The sequence below is a fragment of the Rhincodon typus genome, chromosome 21, assembly GCF_021869965.1.
Source record: "Rhincodon typus isolate 14 chromosome 21, sRhiTyp1.1, whole genome shotgun sequence".
In the NCBI taxonomy this organism is placed as follows: domain Eukaryota; kingdom Metazoa; phylum Chordata; class Chondrichthyes; order Orectolobiformes; family Rhincodontidae; genus Rhincodon; species Rhincodon typus.
This window is the reverse complement of record NC_063352.1, coordinates 37155241-37181939: the sequence shown is the minus strand read 5'-3', so window position 1 is coordinate 37181939 and position 26699 is coordinate 37155241. Positions and strand designations below refer to the sequence as shown.

The following is a 26699-nucleotide window of genomic DNA, read 5'->3' as shown; positions in this document are numbered from 1 at the left end:
ACTAGCAGTAAGTGAGGGGAGAAAGTCAATGTCAATAAATCTGATTGAAGACTAAAGTTGGCAGATGAGTTTGGTCTGTAGGACCAAATAGGACCACAAATCATACTTTTAAAGCCAATCAGAAATTGAGCTTTAGCCATGGTGAAATAACCACCTGAAGGGTGCAATCCCATGTGATCTTCTGCCCATTACCCTTTTATCTCTGCAAGTGACCACAAAAAAAAAGTCTCAATTTAAGACAGGCAGATGGATAGGCACTCAAGCGAAAAGGCAGCAGGAAAAGAGACTAATAAAGTCACCAAGGTAAATGGCACTTTACAGGCAAGAAAGAATTGAGTTTGCAAATGAAAGACAGGTGTTAAAAGACAGTAATATTTTATGTTTACATACACTTTAATTGTTTGGTTCCTGAAAGTCTTGTTCTACCTGGTAACTGTATGCAGAAATATTACTAGTTTCCTCACAGCAAGAAGGATTAGTTCCTTACATTTATTGTGAAACTGATCACTTCTACTCACCCACCTCTAGGTAAAGGGAGATTATAAACTGTTACTGTCCTTCAACACGACAAGAGCTTGTAGCCGCAGTGGGATAATTGTCCACGTAATTGTGAAAATTATACCAGGAGCCCACTTGGGATTGACAATGATGAAAACCCAACAGCTGGCTGACTGAAACCTTCAGGTCAGCTATATTGTGATGTTGGGAGGGATGAAAGGACAAAAAAGGATATAAACAGGAGATCTAGAGCTCAATTTGGGGGTTATTTCATTTTAACTGAATGACTTCTTTAAAACAAACTTTCCTGTAATGCAGAATTGGCACTTTTACTTTTAATTTATTAGATTGTTTTTGTTAGAGCATTGGAGGCTGAGGGTGACCTGACAGAAATGTATAAAATTATGAGAGGTATGCATAGGGTGGATAATCAGATTTTTGTTTTGGCCAGGGTGAAAATATCAAATACTAGGGGGCATAGGTTTAAGGTGAGAGGGGGAAAATTTAAAGGGAGATATGTGAAGCAATTTCTTTTGTTACAGAGGGTGATGGAACATGCAGCCAGGAGAGGTGGTAGAAGCAGATATGATAGCAACGTTTAAAGACATATGAAGAAGCAGGCAATACAGGGACAAAGATTATGTGCAGACAGGCATGATTAGTTTAGAATGGCATCATGTTCAGTGCAGACATGGTGAGCTGATGGGCCTGTTCTTGTGTTGTACTGTTTTATGTTCTGGATCAAAGACTGGTGGTTTCTTTTCATTCAGTTTGTTTCCAAACAGAATGACAAATCCGAGGTGCCTGTCGACTCCATTCAGTGATCAACACAAAAAACACACAACAATAACAAAGTTGCTGGCAAAGCTCAGCTGGTCTGGCAGCGTCTGTGGAAGGAAAAAAAGAGTTAATGTTTTGGGTCCGGTGACTCTGTTCTGAGGAAGGGAAAAGAGTTAATGTTTTGGGTCCGGTGACTCTGTTCTGAGGAAGGGTCACCGGACCCAAAACATTAACTGAGCTTTGCCAGCAACTTTGTTTTTCCTGATTCACAGCAGCCAGTTCTTTTGGTTTTTAGAAAAAAAACCACACAAAATGTATCTAAAAGGAAGAAATTCAGACTTGGTTGATAACTAATTTGCCAATTACTGGACTATTAGTGTTCCAATTAAGGACAGATTTGGGGCCACTTGTATGCAAACTATGAAAGTGAAAGGGAAACCCCTGCAATATTCAAAGTATGAACTGATTCTAATACTGCAATGGGTTGTTCAGAATAAATAGTGTGTGTATGGGTTTTAAAGGATGTAAAGAAGCCTTAGTATTTGACTTTAAATGGACTCTAATCTCAACTGTTGTCTATTCATAAATAAAAGCTTGTTCTAGCTCAAGCCTTGTTCATTCTAATAGAAAGCGACCTGAACTCAGCCAAGAAATATGCCTTTTGAGCTTTGCCAGCAGAGTCCTCAAGAAGCCGATCATTGTACGAATGGCACTGTGGCCCCTATGAAAACACAATCCACTTCCATGTTCTTCATTCTACCATTTGCAATTCCAACTTGAAATTCTCACTTTGAAATAGCTGCAATTAAAATGACCGAAACCCAACCATGTCATTGAGTTGAGATGAAAACCATTAAAATTTCTGATGTCAAATATGTGAATTACTTGCTTAACATGATTTTAATATTAAATGAGAGAGGGAGCTTTTGCACTGAACCCTAGATCCAATAAATCACTTCCATGATAGTATCTTTTCAGAATATATACTCATTTAAAAAGGAGTGCTTTACTTGTGAGAGCTACTCAAGAGACACAGGTTCATGAAGGATAAGAAACAGCACAATTAAAAGTGCACCTGTTTATTTTTTTCATTAAAATGTTACAATTCTATCACCATAACATTTACACTTAATTGCAGCATTTACCAGTAATTGCACAGATTAACATTTTGGGAAAAGTATATCCATTTCAGCTTTTGTTGGTTATCAAAACAGCTAACATTTTATTTCAAACAGGCAAAATGGCGTGCTAGTTTTTTTTAATTTACATATATACAAAGTTTTGAAGAATTTCTTGTCTAATTGTGTACAAATATGTTTTTTCTGCATTAGACTGCCACCCCTGGGTTGGAATATTAAAAAGGGGAAACAAATACAAGAGGACGTGATTTGACAAAATTGCTTGGTTCTAATGAAGAAGGCTGTTTCTCACCTGCATTTATTTCAGGTTAAATTGCTTATAGTTCCTTGCAATGCTCCTACCTTGGCTAAAATAATGATTGGCCAGTAGAGCTGATAAAGAAACTATCAGTATATACTATGAATAATGATATCCAAAATAGTGGCACTTCTGTGTGTAATTCTCCTTATTTTACAGTTTATCAACGTAATTTAAACAAAAGTTCAGACCTTGGACAAGAATTTAGCTGACAGTCAGTGCATTCAATTTTCATTCCAGATCACACCTTTGTTATATTGCACAACCTCATTACAACTGTGATGGCTTTCATGATGGTTCTGAGGTAGGGCTACTGAAATAGTTATTGAAATATTCTACAGGAGCATCACATTACTTCCTGGCACAGCAGTTAATGCTGTTATGTCTAAATCGTACTGTACAAAGTGGCGCTAAAGTGTTCCATGGCTGTGTATAATCACACTCATTACAAAAGAGTTTCCAAATCTGATGGAAATTGCAGTACGATTTCTACTACAACTATACAAGAGGAATGTTTAATTGCTGCACTACCAACACTTACTTCTTCCTGTGGCACTGACTGAGCTTTCCCTTGCGCTGTTTTTCAATGCCCTGCTTTCTCCTTTTCAACGTCTCCTTCCTTGCTCTAGCTGTGGTAAAGGTGATACATTGAGCATCAAGAAAGTTCAGCAATTTCCCTTTGGAAACCTTTATCCCACTTTCCTTAAGCTTCTGGTGGAGGTCTGATAGTTCAAAAGGCTTGTACTGCAGAATTTCACTGTACAGAGGTAGATCTGACCGAATATACTGTCGTATGGCCTCCACCGTATCTGCTTCACGGACTACTGCCTGCGATGGAGTGATTCCATCATCCTTATCATCGTCCGAATCTGTGCTAAAGACACTTTCACATTCATTAGCCGATAGCCTGAAAGAGGGAGAAAGATGAACAGGGTTTGTTCATGCAATCCAGGTAAGCAGTCTGTCATCATGAACTTTATAAATAAAATGACTTTAGTAAGCAGGATCATCATTTTCCTGTAATAAACTGATTTACACTGTGACCTATAATGAATTCCCAGGTACAGGTTGACTGATGTGAATTAGTACTGGGAAAGAAGTAATACATGGCTTGTTAATATGAAAGAGTTTGGTAATGATGGCAATTTTTTTTGGGTTTAAACATTGTGGACAAATATAGTTCTGCTGCTCCTGGATGCCCAGTTTTGAGTTGCTTAATCTGTTTGAAATATGTCCTATTTAGCACATTGGAAGTGCCAAATAACACAACAGACATCATCTACAACAGGACTTTGTGTCCACAAGGACTGCGCAGTAGTCAATCTTAGTTCTACTCTTATGGACAGATGCATCTGCACCAGGTAGATTGGTAAGGACAAGACCAAGGGGATTTTTCCCCCCACATGGTTCCTTCACAGCCCACAGACCCAGTCTAGCAACTATGTCCTAGTATTCAGCCAGCTCGAATCAGTAGCAGCGTGCTACTCAGTCACCTGTAATGACGGACATTGAAATCTCCCAATCAGACTACATTGTGTGCCATTGCCACCTTGCCTCAGCACTTCCTCCAAGTGGTATTCAACGTGGAAGCATACCGATTCATCAGCTGACAGATAGCTCGAGGTGATAATTAGCAGGTGATTTCCTTGCCCATACTCATGTTTGACTTGATTCCATGAAACTTCAATGGATTTCAGATTCAATACTGAGGTCTCCCAGGGCAATTCCTCCTCCACTACATATCACTTTACTGCTACTTCTGATCAATTGTGATGGCAATATCTAAGACATTGTCTGCAAGATGTGATTCCTCGAGAACGACTATGTCAGGCTGTTGCTTGACTAATCTGTGGGTCAGCTCTTTATTTAGCACAATTTTAGCAGAAGCCACTAGTTGGTAATGAGGAGGCCTCTGCAGAGTCAACAGAGCTGTGTTTGCCGTTGTTGTTTCCAGTAGCTGGGTCAAAGGCATGTGGTCCTATTCATTTTAATTTCTTTGTTTGGACTTCATTGTAGTACGATACAACAGAGTGGCTTGCCAGATCACAGACAGCAGGTAAGATTACATTCCTGGGGTCCAAAGTTGAACATAGGCCAGACCAGTTAAAGGTGGCAGATTTCCTTTCTTAAAAAGATATTAGTGAACTAAATGGGTTATAAAAAAATCAACAAACAGTTACATAGTTGATCTGAGGCTAACCTTTGATAGCAGATTTTATTAAATTGAAATTTGACGATTTGTCATGACTGGATTCAAACCCACATTCTCCAAACATAGGCCTGAGGGCTATGGATTTACTAAACCAGTGACAGTACCATTTTGCTACCACCTCCCCTAAATTAAATCAAAGGTAGTATTTCCATCTTCAATTGCATCAATTTAAAGCTCCAGTCTTCATGGGACAGAATTAGGACAGGTGTTCAAGTTATGTTGTGCATCTTCACTCTTCAGAGACATACATTTTCCTTCAAATTAGTAACTCTAAGTCTTGGTAATTTACAGTAAGAACCACAAGGGCATTGTTCCCTTACAAAAGTTGCTGTGTTGCCAAGACAAGATGACCAGGAAATCTGGGCAGATGGTGACAATGACGTCACACTGTCGCAACAGAACTTTCTGGATGCTCCTCTTTCAACAGAGCCTATGACTGCGTCCCTGGCTATCCCACTGATCGTATCCCTCACTGGATGGCACAGGGAGAGGCAAAGGTCTTTGAGTGTATGTCTGGGACAATAGGAGCACATTTTATTTTGGATACTTTAGTAATACAGTGCTGCAAGTTTAATAAAGACACACACACACACACACATCAATTCTGCATAACGTAAGGTCTATTGATTTCAATGAGCCAGTGCACAGGAGTTTGACAAAGTTGTGTTACTGTGTCTGGACAGGTTTCTGGCAAAATCACAGTCTATTGGTATAGCTTCTCAAGTCAAAGAAAAAAAATAGCAAGAGTGCAGGAAGCCTCATTTTCAGGACGCAAGTTTAGGAAGCAGATTATTGAAATTATTGAAAGTATTCCGAGCAATGCGTTTAGGGAACTAATAGGCAGGACCTTGGAAAGCACCAAGGATCAGAAGGACCTTGGTGTACATATGTCCACCAGTCCCTTAAGACAGCAAGACAGGTGGATAAAGTGGTTATGAAGGCATATGGGATAACTGCCTTTAATGGCGGAGACAGAGTTTAGGAGCAGGGAGATGATGCTGGAACTGTACAAACCATTGGTTAGGCTGTAGCTGGAGTGTCATGTGCAGTTCTGGAATCCACATTATAGGAGGGATGCAATTACACTGGAGAGGGTGCAGAGCAGATTTATCAGGATGTTGCCTGAACTGGAGAGATTTAGTTATGAAGAGAGATTGGGTAAACTGGAGCAGAGGAGGCTGAGGGATGACATGATTGAGAGGCATAGACAGGGAAGACAGAAAGAAACTCTATGGAGGAGAGTTCGATGACCAGGAGCACAAACTTAAGTTAAGGGGCAGGTTTAGAAATTATGTGAGGGGAGAAAAAATGTACCCAGAGGATGGTGGGAATCTGGAACTCACTGCCTATAAGGGTGATAGAGGCAGAAACCCTCATAACATTTAAGCAGTATTTAGATGTACACTGCAATGCCAAGGGATACAAGGCCAAGAGCCAAATGCTAGAAAGTGGGATTAGAATAATTAGTTGGTTGCTCTTGACCTTTTGTGATGTAGACCTCTATGACCAGTAGGAAAAATCTTGGCAGAGATAAGCTATAACAACATTATAAAAGGAACATTGCTCTCTTGAGGCTTTCTGTTGGTTACCAGAACCAGCTGTTGCTTGTATAGGAAAGTAGATATCTCTGAAGACCCAAGATCCTATAAGACAATTGGTCAGACACTTTGTATTAGCTCAGTAAGGTTGATTTGCAAACGAAGTAATTACTCAATTTTATTTCTTTCACTACATTGACTTACTTAAGGCTTTCCTTTAATTTAATCACTTTATTCTTGTCACTGAATTTAGATTCAACTGACCCACCTCTGTGATTCGAAGGAGCCCTCACTCCACGTTGAAGAGGAGCTTTGAGAAGAAGGCAGTTCATTAGCCACATCAGAAGGAACAGCTTTCAAAGGCGACTTGGCTTCTGGCCCATTTGACTCAAGCATCCGACTTTTGCCTTTTCTTTCAGAAGTGGCTTTAAGGAGACCCTTCATTGCTTGTTTGCTGGTTTCTCCTGAAACAGATTTTGACTGTTTTTCGGAGTGGGATTTTAGTTTGTTTATTCCTGATGAAACTGGCAGTGACAGTTCTTTGGTGCCCACCTTTAGTGTGCTAGTCAGGGCTGGGATTGTTTTACGGATGCAAGGCTGTGAAGACAATATTTCCTGTTTCGACTGGGTGTCAGGATCAGGCTGAATGACTTGATGTGTATATTGGTAAATCTCTTTTAATTTCAGAATCATTTTCTTCTTTGGCAGAGGTCGAACACCAAACCTGGAACAAAACAAAAGACCTAGTCATGACAGAAACCTTTTCAGATTATAATACAGAGCACATGTTATACCACAGTGCCCATTTTCAAATTGTGTTTCTAAATCACCATCAGCTATCAAGAACTAAACTCATGTAGGAATGACACAATAGGACAATACCCCCATGATTAGTTCTGATTTAAAAGGTGCAACTTTAACACCTGAATCATTTCAGTGAAGTGATACCTTTACTAAGTGGAAGATAACTTAGTAAGAAATAAAACTATACTAACCATAGAAACAACCCATTCAATCCAAATGGTCCATATAAAGACTTCTGTCACTCTTCTTCATCTAACACCATTAACATATCCTCTGTTCCTTTCTTATTTTGCTTCCATTAATGTATTTCTATTACTGCCTCAACCACTGTGGTAGGGAGTTCTACATTCTCACTTAGTTTTTCGTCCCTGATACTCTGATTAGGTTATTCATGAGATCATTCTTTTATTCAGAAATGAAATACAGGAAAACTCTGCTTTCGTTACACATTTTACTTCAACTATCATCTTACTTGCTAAGTTCTCTCTTTAGATGTGGGGTAGCCATAGTTGAATAAGGTGGTTCTGGAGTGATGGAAGCCAATGGAAGTTGAGCTTTCTTTTGGTTGACAGGGGCTGAAAAAAATACAAATCAGTGAAAGAAAGATACATGATGAAAAAGAAGCCTAAAATACTAAAAGCTATTTTAATAATGAAGAAGGGTTACTGCTACATTTAATCTGGAAAGTTACATATTTCTATGTTGTGCACCAGCACTGAAACTTCTACACCTGTCTTAGGACACTGTCTTTGATTGTGGGGTTTAACTTTGTTTTCTCCATGCTCAAAGCAAATCTTACAACTGGATTTCATGTTGCTGACAAAGAGATCTGAAATTATGCCACTCGAGGTTTGGCAAGAAATTCACCTTGAGCCATCCTACTTTTAAAGTCAAATTTGTTCTACAATGTATAATGTTTGGTATTGTGATGACTTTTGACTCAGAAGCAGGACAGTGAAGAAATATGTAGTTTATTTGAAAGGTCTATGGAATCTGTAATTGTTTGTTAGAAAATTTGAAAGGAACCTTTTTCCCCTTTACAATTGATGCGAAGTCTTTAAAGTTGTAATTTTCTTGCACAAGGAATACTGGTTTGTGTGACCTGGCAACCATGGACCTAGAAGCAGTTTCAACATGCAGGATAAAATGTAAAGGCAAAATACTGTAGGTGCTGGAAATACGAAACAAACTAAAAAATACTGGAAGTACACAGGTCTGGCCACATTTGTGGATAAAAGAAACAGAGTTAACGTTTTGAATCTGGAATGACACTTCTTCAGAACTGAGGAAGTTAATAAAAGAAGCCATGTGACTGGCAGACACAAAGAAGTACTACACGTAGAGGATATGGAGACTGAAGGCAATCAGTGCACAGATACAGATAAAAGGAAAGCAGAGACAGAAAGAAGAACATACACAATTCTTATAAAGAGAAGCAAACATCTGAAGAGGTAGTCAAATTTTCTGGAAGGAAGATGATAGGAGCACTTGGTGTGCAATATGTGCTAACAAAAATCTGAATGTTCTGTGGGTAGCTCACAGTCACTAGAAGAGCTGGGTGTTTTCTTGGAAATGGCTAAATCACTAGGATGTTATTGTTTGGTCGGCTGAAGAGTAATTTCAGGATTATAATGACGTGAATAAAAGTGGGTACGTAGAAGTGTGTCTTGCTAATGATAATCAGACCAATGAACTGGATGAAACGTGTTGTTGGATTAACTCCTGGCCTACCCTGCATGAATAAAGAAAAAACTGATACTATTCAGCTGTGTAGGTACGTAGTCTCATTTTTTCCTGAGGGGGTGATGGAAATGCTTGTGGCTGCACAAGACACACCTTTGATATACCAATTTCTTAAAAAATAAAATTTACCTTTTTAATTTGAAGTATCAGTTGCCAGTTAATATTTGTGTAATTTGCTTTGGGCCTGATTCATGCTAAAGTAAAAGCTATAGAAAGTGAAGTCGCATTGGTAATTACATCACTGGGGATCAATCAATAAATTTCATTATTTTGGTTAATGGTTTCCCCACGGGGATAAAAGGTTAATCAAAATATTAGCATTATCTAAAAGAATTTCAGATCGTGCTGTTTAAAATGCACGTAGATTACATCTTTAGACTCAATTTAATTGCAAAAAAGTGTGGGTCTTCAAATTTATAAACCTCCTTTAATCCAGATTGACTGCTTACCTGGGGTTTTGTGCTCTCCAACGTGTTGCCTGGAACAAATGCTTTCTTGTTGTGGTACAGATAACTTTTGAGATAATCCAGAGAGGACTTCAGGAAACCCATCTTCATCCCAAATGTTGGAATCAAAAGAACTAGGATGTTGTCGGTTTGGAAAGTGCTTTGCGTCAGTTTTGTTGCTCTGGTCTATTTCAGTAGGTGGAAAGGCAATCCTAGGCTTTGATTTTTCTGAGAGAGGTGAGCTATTTTTGTTCTCTGCATTTGTGACACAATAGTATTCATCCTTATTCTTCACTGGATTCATTGTCTTGTGAAATATCTCATCACCATTAGAATCTTCCACTTCAAATTGAGGACTACCTTCAGAATTCCAACACTCGTCAAATGGTATTGGCGGCCCGTCTTCAAACAGAAAACTATCTTCAGCTTTAACTGCTAGCATCTCCTCCTCAGTGTCTTCAATCTCCAGCACAGACTTGTCTGTTGATTCCTTCTCTTCAGAAGAGAATGACAATGACAATGCCTTTTCTAGCTGTGACGGAGAATGGGTGGATGACGTTTCCCCACTTCCTAATTCAACAATACAATCAGACATTTGTGTGGGAGGAATTGGAGATGATGGTAGCGACCACTGATCAACAGAATCCTTTTCTGCAGAACAATCTAACTCACTAGCTATTTCTTGGGCATCTCTGAAAACTTTTGATATGTTAATTGCATGTGGTTTTTCCTGCCCCACGTCAACAGATTTTAATATTGCAACCTCCTGTTCCATTTTTTTCTCAAACAACTTATCCCTTCTAACACCCTGACTTTGCAGAAAGCAAGAATTTGTAGTCAGTGTGGAAGACTGCCTAGATTCTGTTGAAAGTGGAGTCGCAGGTACCAGCCATGATCCTTCCATGGTATGGTCTTCACTATTCTGTTCACCATCACTGCTCAGCTGTAGAGTCAGCTCACTTTCACTGTCTTTAACTTGGTTTTCATGTTTGGCCACCTTTTCAACAGCACCATCTGTGGAAAACTCTGAAATTCTGTTGTTATGTACCTCATCCAAATATTTAGATGTAATTCCACCCTGTTCAGCATCAATCTTAGACGTCAACATCTTTTCAGATTTTACACTGATTTGTTTAATATCTGGATTTGGGTTTAATTCAATACTGGTACATTTAATGTTGGGGAAAGACATTACTTGTCTGCTTTCAGAACAAGGTGAAGACATTTTGTTTTCAGTTATATCCATTTCCTCATCCGAGGATATGATCAACAGGGTATCACTGGATTTATTCTCTGATGGAGACTGAGTGGAGTAAATGCTAATAGGTGGTGACTGATTGCAGCGTTGCATTTCACTGGTATTTTGAGACAACCACTGCGAATAAAAAGCACTTGAAGGCGGTATATGGTTTGATAACGATTCTACGTATTTTGGAGATTTTTGAGCACCACGTTCCTGAAAACTTGTTGCATTTACACATCTTTTGTCTGTCAAATTTAGTTGTCCATTTGAAATCACTGAGTCACAAGACAATATTTCAGACGAATTCCCATCCTGTACAGCTCCAAGGGATGAGATTACTGCTGAAACCAAAGACAGGTGTTCCTGTGGAGACTGCACATTTGTGTAAGTTTCCAATGGTGATGAACCAACCAAAGGCAGGTCAGGTAAATCCGGGCAAGCAGAGGGACATTCAATCTCACACATCGGTGAAAGCCGGCTAATGCTACAGTTGGCAAAGGAGCTAGATGAATGACTGTTCTTTGAAGACTGTGTCTTACCTTCTTCAAAGACATCTAAATCATATTTTATTTCATCTTCCTGAGATTCTACTGATAAGTCCGTTTCTGAAAAGAGACAGTCATCGCTGGTATTTGAATTCAAATCAAGTCTGAAGCTATGATTCTGTGTTTCTTTTAGTTGGAATGTTTTATCCTTCGGAGAAGGTTCTTGCATGTTGGACACTTCCACAGCCTTCAAAGAACAAGATGAGTCAGATCTAGTTTCTCTTTCAGTCATTGAAGTCTCACAATTTCCAACTGTTTCACTTTTAGTTCTTGGACCCTCCATATACTGTTCATTTTCTCCATTCACGTGTTCTTCTACAGTTTCCACACTATCCTTCTGTTCAAGTCCGTCAATCTCAAGAGAACCTCCTTTCTGACTTGCAATTTTTCTCTGAGTTGCAGCAAACTTGTAAAGTTCTTCTAATTCCTCCTCATCAACTTTTTCACTAACCTTATCTTCATCTGCAGACTGAAGGTCTAAGGCAGGCTCCTCAGCTTCGTCCATCCACATGGACTTCAGAAGATCCTGGAGATTGTCTTCTCTAGTTCCATATTTTTCATCTGTTTTAGTGAAAGGATCATTTTCCAAACCATGTCCATCAGATTCAACTTCATTTGGATAAGCTTTACAGACCTCTACCAACTCATTCACAGCGAACCTGATCAACGGAGAAATATATCAATCCATCTTATCATACTGAATAGCTATGTTAGTTAGCAACAAGTTTTTCCAAGATTAAAATACTGCAGAGACCGGAAATCTGAAAAAGACAAAAAGATTCCCCGTGACACTTTACTGGCCATCTTTTGGCTATTAAGTTAGTTCTTTTAAGACCTGCTTTAAAACTGAATTAGTAGACTGCTGCAGATATTTCAGTACTCAAGCCTGATCATAGTACTTCATAAATATACTGACCTGTTAGCAAGAGTCTGAAGCTCTGAAAGAACAGTGGGAGACACAGAGATGCTGGCAGTGTATAGATATTGAAGGAAAGTACAAACTCCCTCTGTTGTAACATCAGGAAGCAAGAATCTGCGAGTTATAACAGCACCATCCTCTTCCACCAGAAATCCTTCATCATGCACCTACGAAATAGCAAGTCACTAAACTTGAGACATGATCGGAGTTCGCAGAAGGGGATGATACCAGACAAAGCATTGTGATAGACTTCCATGGGTTACCTTTCAGGACAGCACATAGCCAGCAAACAGCAGATAAGCAATCAATGAAATCTGATCATTCATCAGATTAAAAACTTGGGTTAATTGATTCCATTCTGACAGATTCAATGGAGTGCAAACTGCATGTCAGAAAGGCAGCACAAATTGTATTATACATCATTAATGATGACAGAATCGTACAGCCAGATTTGGTTCACCTTCTCAGTTGCGAATAAAACAGCTTAATTACTGTGTAACCTTTCTCATAATAGGGATATGCTCACATGCAACTTGACATTGTACAACATGAGTACCAACCAATAGAAGATATCATCCCTTGTCATATGTGCATTTTTTCCCTACTCATTCACTAGGTATGGGCGTCACTAGCTGGGCCAGCATTTATTGCCCATCCCATAATGCCCTTAAACCAAGTGGTTTACTCGGCAATTTCAGAGGGCAATTAAGAGTCAACCACATTGCTGTGGTCTGGAGTCACATATGGTCCAGATAGCAAACCTAGAAGACATCAGTGAACCAGTTGGATATTTAGAATGATTGACCATAGTTAGATGGTTGCCATTAGACAAGTTTTTTTAATAATGACGTTTATTGATTTTACATTTCTCTATTTGCCATGGCATGATTCAAACCCATGTACCCAGGACATTAGGAACTCTGGATCACTAGCCCAGTGACATTATCATTACACCACAGCTACCCTCTAAATCCAAGGGTACGACCTGTCCTACCTGTTCGTGTGTGATTCCTACCCACAAGAACAAGAAGATTAACAAGGTAGAAGGCTGAAGAAATCATTTTCACACCCCATTTACTGAAAGAAATCCTTCTCACTTACAAGTCGGACAAGCTGTGGACAGCGAGCGTACAACATTAACTGGTGAGCATACACAATCTCACCGCTGTCCACCTGAAACTGCACATCACTCAGGTGGGGATTGTTCACCAGCCCTGCAAGGTCTTCCCTCAGTTTCTTCAGTTGGTGCTGAAATCAAAATGCAGCAAATATTAAAAACAGTTGCAGGTGGTTATCATTGCAAAATATTTCACCGTTTTGTTCCGAATCTCTTTGCAAGTTTCAAGATTTTGGTGGGAAACCCACGTGATTATTTACAAAGATGGTCAAATGGGATAAATTTGAAATTCACTTTATTAAAATAAAACTGGTTTACTTACTCCTTGGTGCAAACTATTTCCACAACTTCCGTCACTCCAAGCTGGGACAAATCCACTAGGTGTGATATCATCAGATAAAGTGCCTTTCACTGTAGGATAAAATGAATGAATACAGTAAAATTTGGAATATAGTCTTTGATTTACAAGAATGAACAGGTTTCACTTAGTAGTCAATACATGTGGAGCTGGAGGAACACAGTAGGTCAGGCAGCAGAGGAACAGGAAAGTTGATGTTTCAGATCAGGACCTTTCATCAGGTCCTGAAGAGGGGTCCCAACCCAAAACAAAGACTTTCCTGTTCTTCTGATGCTGCCTGACTTGCTGTGTTCCTCCAGTTCCACACTGTATTGACGGACTTCCAGCACCTGCAGTTCTTGCAGATAGTAACCTATTAATGCAACATTTAGCACAAAGCAACATTGTTCCACCAGATCCTTGAATAACACAAACTTTTCCAATGGTACTTAACAGAAATCAGACTTCAAAAAACTTTATAGGAAGAAATTAAGTATCTATCAAAACAATTATTAATTTCCAATTCAGAAGAAGTCATTTTAACAGGTTTTAGATCCAAATCTACATTAATACTTGATAAAACAGTAATTAATTTTTAACAGCAGGTGCAATGCAATTCTTAAAATCTAAACTGACATTCACACAGAGATACTACTACTTGTGAAATTATTTCATGTAATTATCATAATAAAAATGTTGGCCTGAGATGCTTATTTCCCCTGTATGAATGAAAAGAAATTGTATAATTTCTGCATTCTTAAACGCAATAGGAGTTATTTTTTAAAAAATACATTTATTCAGTAACCATGCATAGAATATAAAAGTCCACAGATCTCGGAGCAGTTGTATTAAGTTTCCACTTACTGTTTCTTCCTGTTATTTCATTGTCTTGTTCATGGTTAACCCCATAATTCCACTGTGTCAATGTCATTCCCTCACCAGCTAAATCCATCAAGTCAAAGAATGTCCGATCCTGCTGACTGCTAGCCAAGCGCACATCCTCAGTCTCCGTCTTACTTCCATCACTAGCTGGAGCAGAATGTTGATGGATCAGCTTTGAGGATGGACTTACAAGGGCTCTGTCAGCCACCAGTGAAGATGACATCTGTTCCTTACAAGCCAGATATTCTTGATCATGTCCCTTCCACAAAGCACAGAGTACAATTAATAATTTTCAATGGGATTAAAGGGAAAAAGCAGGGCAGCAGGATTAATTAGACAACGCTACTGACGAGGTGTCATAGCCACACAATCAGCCAAGTATTATATTTTTCTTTGTTATTGGTTCTTCATTTGGATGCAAGCCTGCAAAATACAGATTTGATCTCAAGTACTACTCTCATTGTGGTCATTGTTTAAGTGTGCACATTCATCTCTAGTTCCCAGAAGCTCAGCGCTATTTGATACAGTAATGATATTCTGTCTCTAGACCCAGCTAGCTAAATAAAATATGCTTCACAATGGCAAAATGATGTGTTTTCTACAGTACTGACAAATCAATGTTGCACCAATTAGAGTATTGACTATCTGGTTCATTGTAACATTACTGATTCAGTGTGCATCAGATTTCAGCTTATTGGGTGGCACTAACAAAAATGATAGTGACTTGAAGATGGGCAGAAACATCATTTCCTTGAAAGAAAAATCAATCTATTTGGACATGTTATGAGACACCTCTGGGACAGGTGAGACTTGAACCTGGACCTACTGCCTGAGAGAGTTACAGACACTACAACTGTGCCATAAAACCCCTGATATTTCATTGACATGCATACTTAAAATAAAAAAAACTTGTAACAAAAATAAAAATTGCTGGAGAAACTCTGAGTCCAGCGACCCTTCTTCAAACATGGACTTAAAACATGAACAATTTTTTCTTCAAATATGCTGCCAAACCTGAATTTCTCCAGCAATGTGTTTTGGTTTTTCTCCAGCATCCGCAGTTCCTTGTTTATTAAAAAAAAACCTATTAATATTAAATTGATTATAATATTTAAAATAGCTTTAAATAGTATGCAATTTTTATATGCTACATATTTTCATTCACTTGCAAGTAAATAACTTAAAAGCACCTGTGCTTATATACAAAAAGTGTGGAAAACAGCACAAATCATTTCAGCACCTTGCAGCGTTTTACTGTCTTAAAGGTAAAACAGAAATAGAAGTTCTTCTCATTAATCCAGAAAACAGGTTGCAATTATTACAGTAACTGAATCAATAAAGTCGCGTGACCCTGAAAGGGTAAGTTATCTAAAAGATACTGATTCTGGATCAGAAGGAATCAACTCACTTCCCAGTAAGTGCCGTAAAATCAAGTTTTATAAAATTCTTGAAATTGTTACAAATAACGAGACAAAGAGAAGCAGCAGGCATGCACACAAAGGGTGCTTTTTATCAATTGTGCAAACATTGCGATTATCTTTCGATTAGTCCCCATGAATTCTGTATCCTTCACAAAACCACCTCACCTCTTTCCATGGTATTATAGGCGGAACCAAGTTAGCTGCATAAAACAGTGCAGAGTCCCAGTTATTGGATCCAAACAAAGCACTGCGAAACCACAGGCTTTCATGCTGAGTTATTCCTGGACGCACATGACAGACATGGCTCAGTATTCCGCCTACGCAGAAAGTGCTTGCTGGCAACGGAGGGGTGCTAGATATTTCCATTTCCTCAGACAACAGTGCCGCCAAACTGTTTTGTACCCTTTGGAGTGCCATCTCAGGGTCCTGGACCAACAGTGGGGGAATGCCATCCTTTCTCTTCTTTCGACATCTCTTGTCTAAAACCAGAAAAACCAAAGTCCAGCTTGGAGATGAGATAGTTGTCACTTTATTGATAAAACTGGCATAACATAACAGAAACATACACATTGAAACGACAACAGAATTTACAAAACATGAACCTTATGAAGCTCCAAGGAACATCACTGAATAATGCAGAACTATTTTTTAAAATTCCTGTGTGGGACGTGGGCTGTATTGGCTGGCCAGCATTTATCGCCCATCTGTAGTTGCCCTTGAGAAGGTGGTGCTGAACTGCCTAGTTGAACCGCTGTCTCTAGACCCAGCTAGCTAAATAAAATATGCTTCACAATGGCAAAATGAGGTGTTTTCTACAGTACTGACAAATCTATGTCCTATAGGTAGATCCACATGGCCCTAGGGAGGAAATTCCAAGATTCTGACCAAGCAACAATGAAGGAACATGTATGTAGTTGGGAGTGTGTTGCCCCTTTAAGACAGTGGGCCAGATAACCCACAGGTGGGAGATAAAGGAACAGTTTAAGACTGTGGAGCTGAGAGAATGTACAATAAAGTATTCCTTGTTCAAGTTTACCCTCCATCTACCTAGTGTTCAATTTACAGTTCTAGTGAACCACAAACATAACAAATGGCGATGAGTGTGGGATCTGCCCCACAAATCGTGTGAACGTCTTTTTTTTGTCCTTCCTCCTGGGACTTCAAGAAACGGCACAGGATTGTGGAGGTAACTTCGAGGAACGCAGTCACGAGGGGACTTGGGCTGCAGTCAACACCAGAGAAACCCACCGAGAAGACATACCAAGAACTATGCGAAATGCTGGCAAGTTATGCATGGATGATCGCAGAACTTTTCTGTTTTTATAAACCCATACACAGCATGGAGGAGAGTCTATTATCCCATTTGTGGCTGCCTTAAATAGCTCAGCAGAACATTACTTATTTGGAGAGTTCCTCCAAGATGCCTTGCAGGATCATTTGGTTGGTTGCCTTCAACACAAAGTTATCCAATGGGAATTACTAACAAGGAGAGACCTGGATTTCAAGGCAGCTTTCAAAACTGCTACCTCAATGGAGTTAGCCGCCAGCGAAGCAACACAATTAAGTGATGACGCCCAGGTACACAAAATAGTGGAAACTCCGTGGAGTGCAGTATCAACCGTAGAATGCCAATGTGACAACAGTGGCCAGAAGGAGTCAACTACGTACAGAGGCCGTTTGAAACACTGGTCGCTTAGCTGTATTTATATCAGTACGTAGCCGTTCAATGGCACCACTTGCTTTGGACTTGAGAGCCCAATGCCGCAGTTGTTAGCGAGTGGGGCCATATTGCCTGAAATTACCAACTACAACTCAAGAAAGAGAAGATCTGTTCAAAGGACAAAATTTAGAGGACAAGGCACAAGGCAAATGCTGCCAGCCAGGTCTGTGGGAAAGGCAGAAGGCCCAGAGTCAGCTGAGTTTCGGTTAAAGATCCTGTCGCTACAGGATAAAGTTCATCTTATCTGGGTTCTTCCCAAATTAGAGGGCAAGAACATAAAGATGGAAGTGGATATGGGTGCAGCAATGTCTCTGATTTCCAAATCAATATATAGGGAAAAGTTGAAGACACTGCCACTGAAGCCTGCCAAGATTACACTTATGGATATACACACAAGTGATGCCACTGAAGGGTTACGTACTGATACAAGTACAGCTAAGGGACCAGTGTGCCAAACTGCCTCCGTAAATAGTGAAAGACATCTATCCTGCATTATTCAGACACTCCTGATTACATAAAGTAAAGTTAAATTGGGCTGTGGTTAATAGGCTGGCAGACTCAAATGAGTTTGCATGTGATTTTGGACAGTTATAAGAATGTCTTCAAGGGAACCTTAGGGGAAATGAAAGGAGTAGAAACTCAATTTTAGTTCAAGTGGGAGGCTTGTCCCAGGAGTCTGAAGGCGCATCCAATGTCGTATGCCATTTGGCCTAAAGTGGAAGCAGAACTGGAGAAGCTGGTAAACCTGGGAGCATTGGAACCAGTAACCACAAATGAATGAGCCATTCCCAATCGTCCTGATCTGAAAAACAGGTGGCATGGTAAGGATTTGTGGATTTGAGTCCCTCAGATCATCAAGCTGGTCCAGATGGGACCACTGGTGTTGGCCAAGTCATGTGTCTCTGAGCCACGGTGGCCATACCGAGGGAGGAAAAGACAGCAGTGTAAAAGGGCAATAACAGCCAGAGAGGAACGTACCTGCGGAACAACAAGAGTTTTCAGAAGCCCAGGAGACTACTGTAGAAGAGGTTCCTGAGAAAAGGAGACGGTCTTCTAGGAATCACCTACATCTTGAGAGACTGATTATGTCAGGGTAAACTGCAAAGGCCTGTTTTCTTTTGCCTTTTTTTGGGTAAATATTTCTGATAATGTGCATAATATTAGCTACAATGCTTGTATAATCGTCAGAATTGTTAGTTATATATATTGATAAGAGAAGTATGGAAGTAAAGGAGGGAGGGTTATGATGTATGTCATTCAGTGAGTGTTGCCCCTTTAAGAGTCGTAACCTGGAGGCAGGAGCTACAGGGGCTGGCTAAGTCTGACTGTGGAGCCAAGAGTATGCACACTAAAGTATTCCCTGTTCAAACGGTCTACTTCATGTTCTATTTATGGATCTAGCGAATGACAAACAGAAATATATTGCTGTTCTGTTACAAGTCAGGTCTTGCTGAGTTTGGCCCATAACCCTCTAGCCCTTTCCTATTCACGTACTTAACAAATGTCTTTTAAATGTTGCAACTGTACCTGCATCTACTTCTTGTAGCAACTCATTCCACATACTGACGACACTGTGAAAAAGTTGCCCTCCGGTCCCTTTGAAATCTTCCTCCTCACTTTAAAAATATGCCCCCTAGTTTTGAACTCCCCCACCCCAGGAAAAAGACCTTTGCTATTCACCTTATCTATGGCCCTCATGATTTTATAAACCATTAGAAGGTCAACCCTTAACCCAGTTCAATGAAAGGAGTTTCAGAATCTTCAGCCTACCCTTATAACTGAAACCCTCCAGTCCCAGCAACATCCTGGTAAATCTTTTCTTAACCCTCTCCAAATTAATAATTTCCTTCTTATAGCAGGGCAACCAGAACAGTGCTTGTTAGCACTGTTGATGATATCTCCATTATCAGACTGATAGGGTGATGATTGAGCTGGTTGGACCTGCCCTGCTCACTGAGTCGAGAGGGTTGCTCTGATGAGAGATTACATAATATTGGCCTATGTCCTGTGTGGTTTAGAAGAATGGCAAGAAATTGCATTGAAGCCTAGATTGAGAAACCATGACAGGAGATGCAGGAAGGCTGTTTTCCCCATCTGGAGAATTCAGGGATAAAGTGGTACAGTTCCTGGACCATTTAGGAATCAGATAAAGTACAATTTATTCTCATTGTTCTAACCCTTAGGAATTTTTCATCTAGTGGACTGTGGACTAGTTAGTGAATATGACCAAGGTTAAGTTTGGTAAACGTTTGGAACTTGAGGAATACAAGAAAATGGAGATGCTGACTCACTGTCTGATGGGCTATATAATGAGAAAACAGTTGGCACTGCTAGTCAGTAGTACCAGAGATGACAGTGTTCAGCCAATTTGATTCACTTCATGTAGTAGTAAGAAGTGGTGGAGGCACTGGATACTACAGAAGGATGTGGGCCTTGACATCAGTCCAGCAACAGTACTGAAGACTTGTGCTCCAGAACTTGCTACTCCCCTAGCCAAGTTCCTGTGCAGGTACAACACCAGCGTCAGCCTGACATGTGGACAGGTTTCTCGATGGAAGTATTTGAGAGTTTGGAAGGTGCTGTCTGACAATCTTTGGTGAATTTCTGCAGTGCATCTTACGGATAGTACACACTACTGCTACTGAGTGTCAGTGGAGGGAGTGGATGCTTGTGGATGTAGTGCCAATCAAGCAAACTGCTTTGACCTGGATGGTATCAAACTACTTGAGTGCGCTTGGAGCTGCACACATCCAGGCAAGTTGGAAATATTCCATCATACTCCTGACTTGTGCCTTGTCGACAGGCTTTAGGGAATCAGAAGGGGAGTTATGTGCCATAGTATTCCTAGCTTCTGACCTGCTCTTGCAGCCACTGTATTTATATGACAAGTCCAGTTGAGTTTCTGGTCAATAGTAACCCCCAGGATGTTGTTAGTGAGGGATTCAGTAACAGTAACACTTAAATGTCAAGTGGCAGTGGTTAGATTGTCTCTTCTTGGAGATGGTCATTGCCAGCATTTGTTTGGTGTGAATATTACTTGCCACTTATCAGCCTAAGACTGAATATTGTCCAGATCTTGGTATGTTGGTACTTGGACAGCTTCAGTATCTGAGGAGTTGCAAATGATGCCCAATTGTGCAATTGTTGGCGAACATCCCCGTTCCTGACCTTACGAATGGAGGGAAGATAATTCATGAAGCAGCTGAAGATGGTGAGGCCTAAAACACTACCCTGAGGAACTCCTGTAGAGATGTCCTGGAACGGAGATGACTGACCTCCAACAACCACAACCATCTTCCTAAGGACGAGGTATGATTCCAACCTGCGTGGAGTTTGATCCTGATTCCCATTGATTCCAGTTTTGTTAGGGATCCTCGATGCCACACACGTTCAAGTGTGGCCGTGATGTCAAGGGCTGTAAACTCGCACCTCAATTGATGGAAAAAATAACATTGTTTCAACTTTCACCAATCCAGCGTTCATCGGTGCCAGACCCAGTCCAGATAAGAAGGGAGGATTAGTGACAAGAATGGCATCCAGCTGTAGAACCACCACAGAAGTCAATTAACCAGCATTATGGTGAACCCATATAACATGGGGCGAGTTGAAAGAGGAGCCATTTGCACTTTTCAACAATGATCTGCTTCTGCAAGTTATTTTGTGATGAAATGCCTGGACTAATGCCAGTGCTTATTCTGATCCAAAAATCTTAGTGCCCTGAAAGTAATCACTGCCCCACAAAAAGAACTGGAGTTACAAAATGTAACTTGCATGACATCTGCTTTGACAGAATTAGAAAAAACTAATATACTTTCAGACTGATTCTTGATTTATACAACATGGAGGAGAATTCAAGACTAGATTAAAACTGTACTCTCAACTATTACCTGATGCTATCATCATTTTGGCAAGGCTGAAGTTACCAGCATGCAGGGTTACATTTTGTCTCTCCTCCTCCTGTTTTTGCTGTTCCAATAGAGATGCAGATAATGCCATGGCGACCATTGTATCCTCATCCACTGGTGGCTTACTGGTAGTCTTGCATTTCTTCGGCGGTTCATTTTCTCTTGTTGAACTTTTTCTCTTTGATCTACCTTGCTGAAGGCTGACATATGGAATTGAAAAGGGAAAAGGTAATTTAACTTTATGCACACACCAGATATGCATACAGACAATGGTCACAGTAGAAGCTGAGGTATTTCACAGGCAATATCCTTTAAACCACCACTGAGAAAGCCTTATTAAATTGCAACACTTCTGAACTGGGCAATGACACTGATCTTACAGGAGTTCCTCTCTGTAAACCTTTACTGGGTCACATTTAGCAACACTTTGTTTAGTTCTTTAATCTGGATTTGAATGTAACATAATGAAGCAAATACAGCCCAACACCACAAGAAATCACAAAGGAAGATATGCATTTATGTAACATTTTAATCTGCCTCTCAGATGTGTCAATATGACAATTAAATAGAGGGAATATTAGGTCAAAGAGATGCCACGCATCTTCTGTATACACTTGAAAAGATATACTGGGCCTCAATTTAACACATCATTCCGAAAGTCAACACATCCAACAAAGTAGCTCTTTCAATTTGTACACCAGAGTAAAGGTGTTAGATGGTTAATTCAGACCGGGGCAGTCAGAATCCCAATTTAATATCTGATCAAGAAAAAGGTTCAACCCATCCACAAAATCATCTGTATCCCATTTGGAACAAAGAATGTGCACATTCAATCACCCTCAACTTACTTGTATTGAATGTTTGGGTAACAGAACAGAAGAAACTCTGATGATTATGTTAAATGTAAACATCACATTCTGAAATATGTCAGTTTTACTGTGGATGTGCAGTGGATATCAGAGACAGGTCATGTAAATTACATTGGGAGATAAAAGCACTAGATGAATAAGGCACTCGAGTTGACAGAAAGGACAAAGACAACTGAAAGGCTGGAGTAAGCCCAATGAGGATGCAGTGGCAGAACCACTCGGTACATATGAGAAAGAACCAGAATTAAGCTTTTAAAAGAAAACGCTAGCCTTTTCATTTTATTTACCTTGTTGAGGAAGTGGAGCTTTCAGGATACTGAGAGTTTTGTCTTTGAACTGCCTGCAACAATAACTGTGGTGGAACCTCTAATTCAATGGCACAGCGTTTGAGGTGAATCGCTCTGCTCTTGAAGCTTTTAAAATGTTTGCCACAGATTGGACACTCCGGAACTGAAGGTATGTTTATTGAGATTACTGTAGCTGTTTTCTGTTCTCCTTCATCTAAGCACCTAAGAGGTCAGAGGAAAACATTTAATTTATATTGAATATACAGCAGAAAAAAAATTATTTGACCAAATTGGCACATACTGGTGGTTATGCTCCACGCTAGAGTCGGTAGCTGTTTAGACGGAATTTTTAATTAATAAAAATAAAATACTGCAGGTGCTGGAATTCTGAAACAAACACAAAAAAAAGCTGGAGAACCTTAATAGCATCATGCTGAGAAACAGGTTAACGTTTTGAGTCCAATATGATTCTTCTTCAGAACTCTAAACAGTTAAGTCTGTTTCTCTCTCCAGAGATGCTGCCAGACCTGTTGAGTTTCTCCAGATTATTTTTAACCTATTTTCACCATTCCTTGACTGCAAGAACTCATATTAGGTTAATAAAAATTAAATACAATGGACATGTATGAGCTCCAGTCAGTTAAAACTGAATCTAATAAAACAGCTGGAAGGTTGGTCCATGAAGAACAGGATTAATAAATTGTCAGTGAGATGATAATCCGAAAGGTTGAACGTTATGTTCGGATGTCTTACCTGTTGATGTGCTGAGTGCGTCGAGCAGAGTTCATGTTGGAAAGATCCTTCTGACAGATTACACAAAAAAAGAGCCCATTGTCTTCAAGAGTATAGGCATTAGTTGTTTCCAACTCCTGTTGTATTGTCCACGCCAAGGCCAGATCACTGTCTGCTGACCTCTGGCAGTCATCAGCTACAGCTAAATGGATATCATCATATTTAACTCTAAGTCTCATTATAATCAAGAATTTCCAAGCAATTTCCAAGAATCATTAGATCACCAGAAGCAATTCTAATGCATTCAGAGCTCAGGGTTAAGATGGCACTATAAACACCTCAGCTAAACTTAAGCATCTTAAAACAGTCAATCTCCTTAACACATCTTCCACATATTCTGCCTTCTGGCACTTTCTGGACCTTATCTTAGTTTTCTCATTGAAGTTTCTATTCTCCATTCTGACCAATTTGTCCTCACCACTGATATTACAGCCAAGTATTAATATGACCAGGAGGGATCTTTTTTTAAAAAAAAAAAAAAACCAAATAATAAAGAAGCATTCTGTTTATAAAGGAACAATGTCCTACTGAAGTACAAGTTAGGTACAGAGCAAGTATTATGAAACTGCAGCTAAGATTAGGTATCACTAGAATGTAAATAACCATATATTCAAAATAGAAATTAGGGTGACACAGCTAAGCACAACAGTGACACAAGTGTCCGCAGAAACAGGGAACTTAGGTTTGATCAATTAAGCCATTGAGCTGCTGATCTCAACTGTAGACAGACAAAGCCTGGGGAAGTGAATACAGGATGAATAATGTTCCTTGTGCTGTTAATACACTCATTAAGCTCTAATGGTTAACATATCTCAATTTAGACCTTTTAAGACTACATAGCTGAATCACAAATTAGCAATGCCTAAATGAACAGCCAGCAAAACATGCATAGAATTTAACAAGTTACTTTCTGGACAGATAATAAAAGAACTTCTGATAAACGAACCATCTTCTTCAGAAATTAATGATGCAGGAAGGGATACTGCAGTTGAATGGCTGTCTGTTCTACCGTTCATTTTGTTTGTGTCCACGGAACAGAATTCTTCATTCTTCTCATCCTCTTGAATTGTAGAAGCTGACAGTGTTTTCACATCATTGCTATGTCTCAAACGTTCAGGTTCCTTTCTCCTAAATCTCTGCATATTTCCCAAAACTCGTTCTTTCACCCCTAGACCTTTGTTAACAGTCTTCTTCATAATTGCTGAATGGCTAAGCCTGTGGATCCACATGCTGCCTGCAAATAGCAAGGGCTACATTTAACAGACAAGCGATCACTATTGGCACACAACTAAATTATTACCAACATTCCTTTATTGTCTTATGAAAGACTCTTTCAGGTCAAATTTTTAAGTGCCAAAAGATTTGACGCAACAAATAATCTAAACATTTTAAAAGAAAAGTCAAATTCAGCTCTAAGATTTTCCGGTCAGAGATACTTTTTTTAAAAAACATAATGTTGGCAAATGGGACTAGATTTATTTAAGATATCTGGTCGGCATGGACAAGTTGGACTGAAAGGTCTGTTTCCATGTTGTACAGCTCTATGACTCTCTCTCTCTCTCTCTCTCCTCCTCCTGCTCACTTTTTTCAAGATTTCTGTTCTATGCATTGTGGACGGCATTTGCCACTGTGCAGAATTGCACACTCCGACAAAGTAGTGCCCTCTTGGTACTGCCCCCTGACAAACCAGCATCCCCTAGGTAATACCCCTCTAACAAAGCGGCACTCAGCACTCTGCCTCAGTACTCCAATTAAGAGTCCAATACATAGCATGGTGAAGTCTCTGGAACATTTACCTGTCACGGAGAAGATTGAGTATAAGTGTCGTACCAAAGAGTAAATCTGCATCTACATTAAATTTCTGAATTATTCAGCAGTTAAATGCAAAGTGTGACAGCTAACATAATACAAATTCCAATATGCTAACCTCTTTCTTAATGCTCCTAATTGCTTTTAGGGCTTGAAAATCTGGCCACTGACTTTTTATATATATTTGTTTATTACCTAAAAAAAAATTGCTTGACAATTGCATTAATAAAGAGCAGCTTTATAAAGAATTCATTGCCTAAGTATGCTTTATGAAAACGTATTGATATCTTACCTGGCAGACCATCCTTAACAGTCCCAGAGCCCTCTGAAGCCTCAGGTTTTGAAGGCTGAAGCACAGTGGCATCTTTCATTGTCACTTGCCTGCTGCAAGAAGGGGCAGGTAGATCATTTGCCTGACATTCAGTTGTCCCAGTATTTTTGTGCTCTGCTGTTCCATCACTGTGGGCTTTACTCTCACTAATACAATTTGCTTCACTGTTCAATGTTTGTTTTTCTCTTAACTTTGTCTTTGCTACAAAGGAATTGGTGTGGCTCCAGCAGACTGATTTGCATTTCTTCCCTCCACCTTCAACTGGATACCTAGATGTTGTCTTGCAGAGCTCAACAAAATCATCATCTGATTCATCCATCAGTTCAAAGTGTGCAACATTACAAGGCAGATACTGGAGATCAACATTAAACACAAGTCAAAATCATCCTCTTTGTTTATTGATAGCCTGTGAACAAGGGAAAAGTGTAAATGTGCTGAAATCAATTCCTCTCCATTTAAGTCATCCTTTCGCTACAACTAACCCTAGGGCAACCTCTCAACCACCCCATAAATCATCACCTTCCTGTACAGACCAGCATCTAAAACCAATTTTCGCATCACTTAATGTATATTAACATGACACCCCCCATGGGGTAATTGGTAGAATCCCTGCCTCCAGAAGATCCAGACGCAAATGAAAACCCATGAATTGATGGCCAAGTAAGTTAGGTTCGTCATGTAGCCAAACCTATCTTTCCAACACACACACCAACAGCCAGTTGAAGAGAGAGATGCCTTATCAGTATGTGATGGAGAAAACATTGAGAATCTCTGCTATCACAGCTTCTGACTACAATATGCATGTAAAAGTGTATGTTGCCACAGTAATTCAAGACTGAGTGAACTAGAATGTGTTAAATAACCTTAAATAATCTTGTATACTAATAACAGAGTTCAAACGTGCACTAAGTGATCAGGAAAACAAATTGCATGTTGTCTTTTACTATAAAGAGATTGGACTACAAATCTTACAATTACACTGGGCTTAAAGTTTTGGCAAACATCTGTAGCTCAGATCGTGGGTGAGGTTGTTGACTTGCTCGCCGAGCTGGCTTGGTCTCATT

General features: G+C 39.7%; 1 protein-coding gene across 1 annotated transcript in view; it reads right to left on the bottom strand.

Moving 5' to 3' along the window:
• Positions 1 to 2341: 2341 nt before the first annotated feature.
• Positions 2342 to 26699, bottom strand: part of slx4 (SLX4 structure-specific endonuclease subunit homolog (S. cerevisiae)) — a 25907-nt gene continuing 1549 nt past the window's right edge. Inside the window, exons 2-15 of the mRNA XM_020536398.2 lie at positions 25597 to 26041; positions 24442 to 24729; positions 23457 to 23637; positions 22704 to 22925; positions 21530 to 21747; positions 16088 to 16401; positions 14484 to 14760; positions 13605 to 13693; positions 13267 to 13413; positions 12163 to 12332; positions 9462 to 11905; positions 7742 to 7844; positions 6734 to 7189; positions 2342 to 3622 (exon numbers count right to left, since the gene is read on the bottom strand). Of these exons, the coding sequence (XP_020391987.2) occupies positions 3253 to 3622; positions 6734 to 7189; positions 7742 to 7844; positions 9462 to 11905; positions 12163 to 12332; positions 13267 to 13413; positions 13605 to 13693; positions 14484 to 14760; positions 16088 to 16401; positions 21530 to 21747; positions 22704 to 22925; positions 23457 to 23637; positions 24442 to 24729; positions 25597 to 25954 (5637 nt within the window). The 5' untranslated portion in view covers positions 25955 to 26041 and the 3' untranslated portion in view covers positions 2342 to 3252. The remainder of the gene's footprint in view (positions 3623 to 6733; positions 7190 to 7741; positions 7845 to 9461; positions 11906 to 12162; positions 12333 to 13266; positions 13414 to 13604; positions 13694 to 14483; positions 14761 to 16087; positions 16402 to 21529; positions 21748 to 22703; positions 22926 to 23456; positions 23638 to 24441; positions 24730 to 25596; positions 26042 to 26699) is intronic.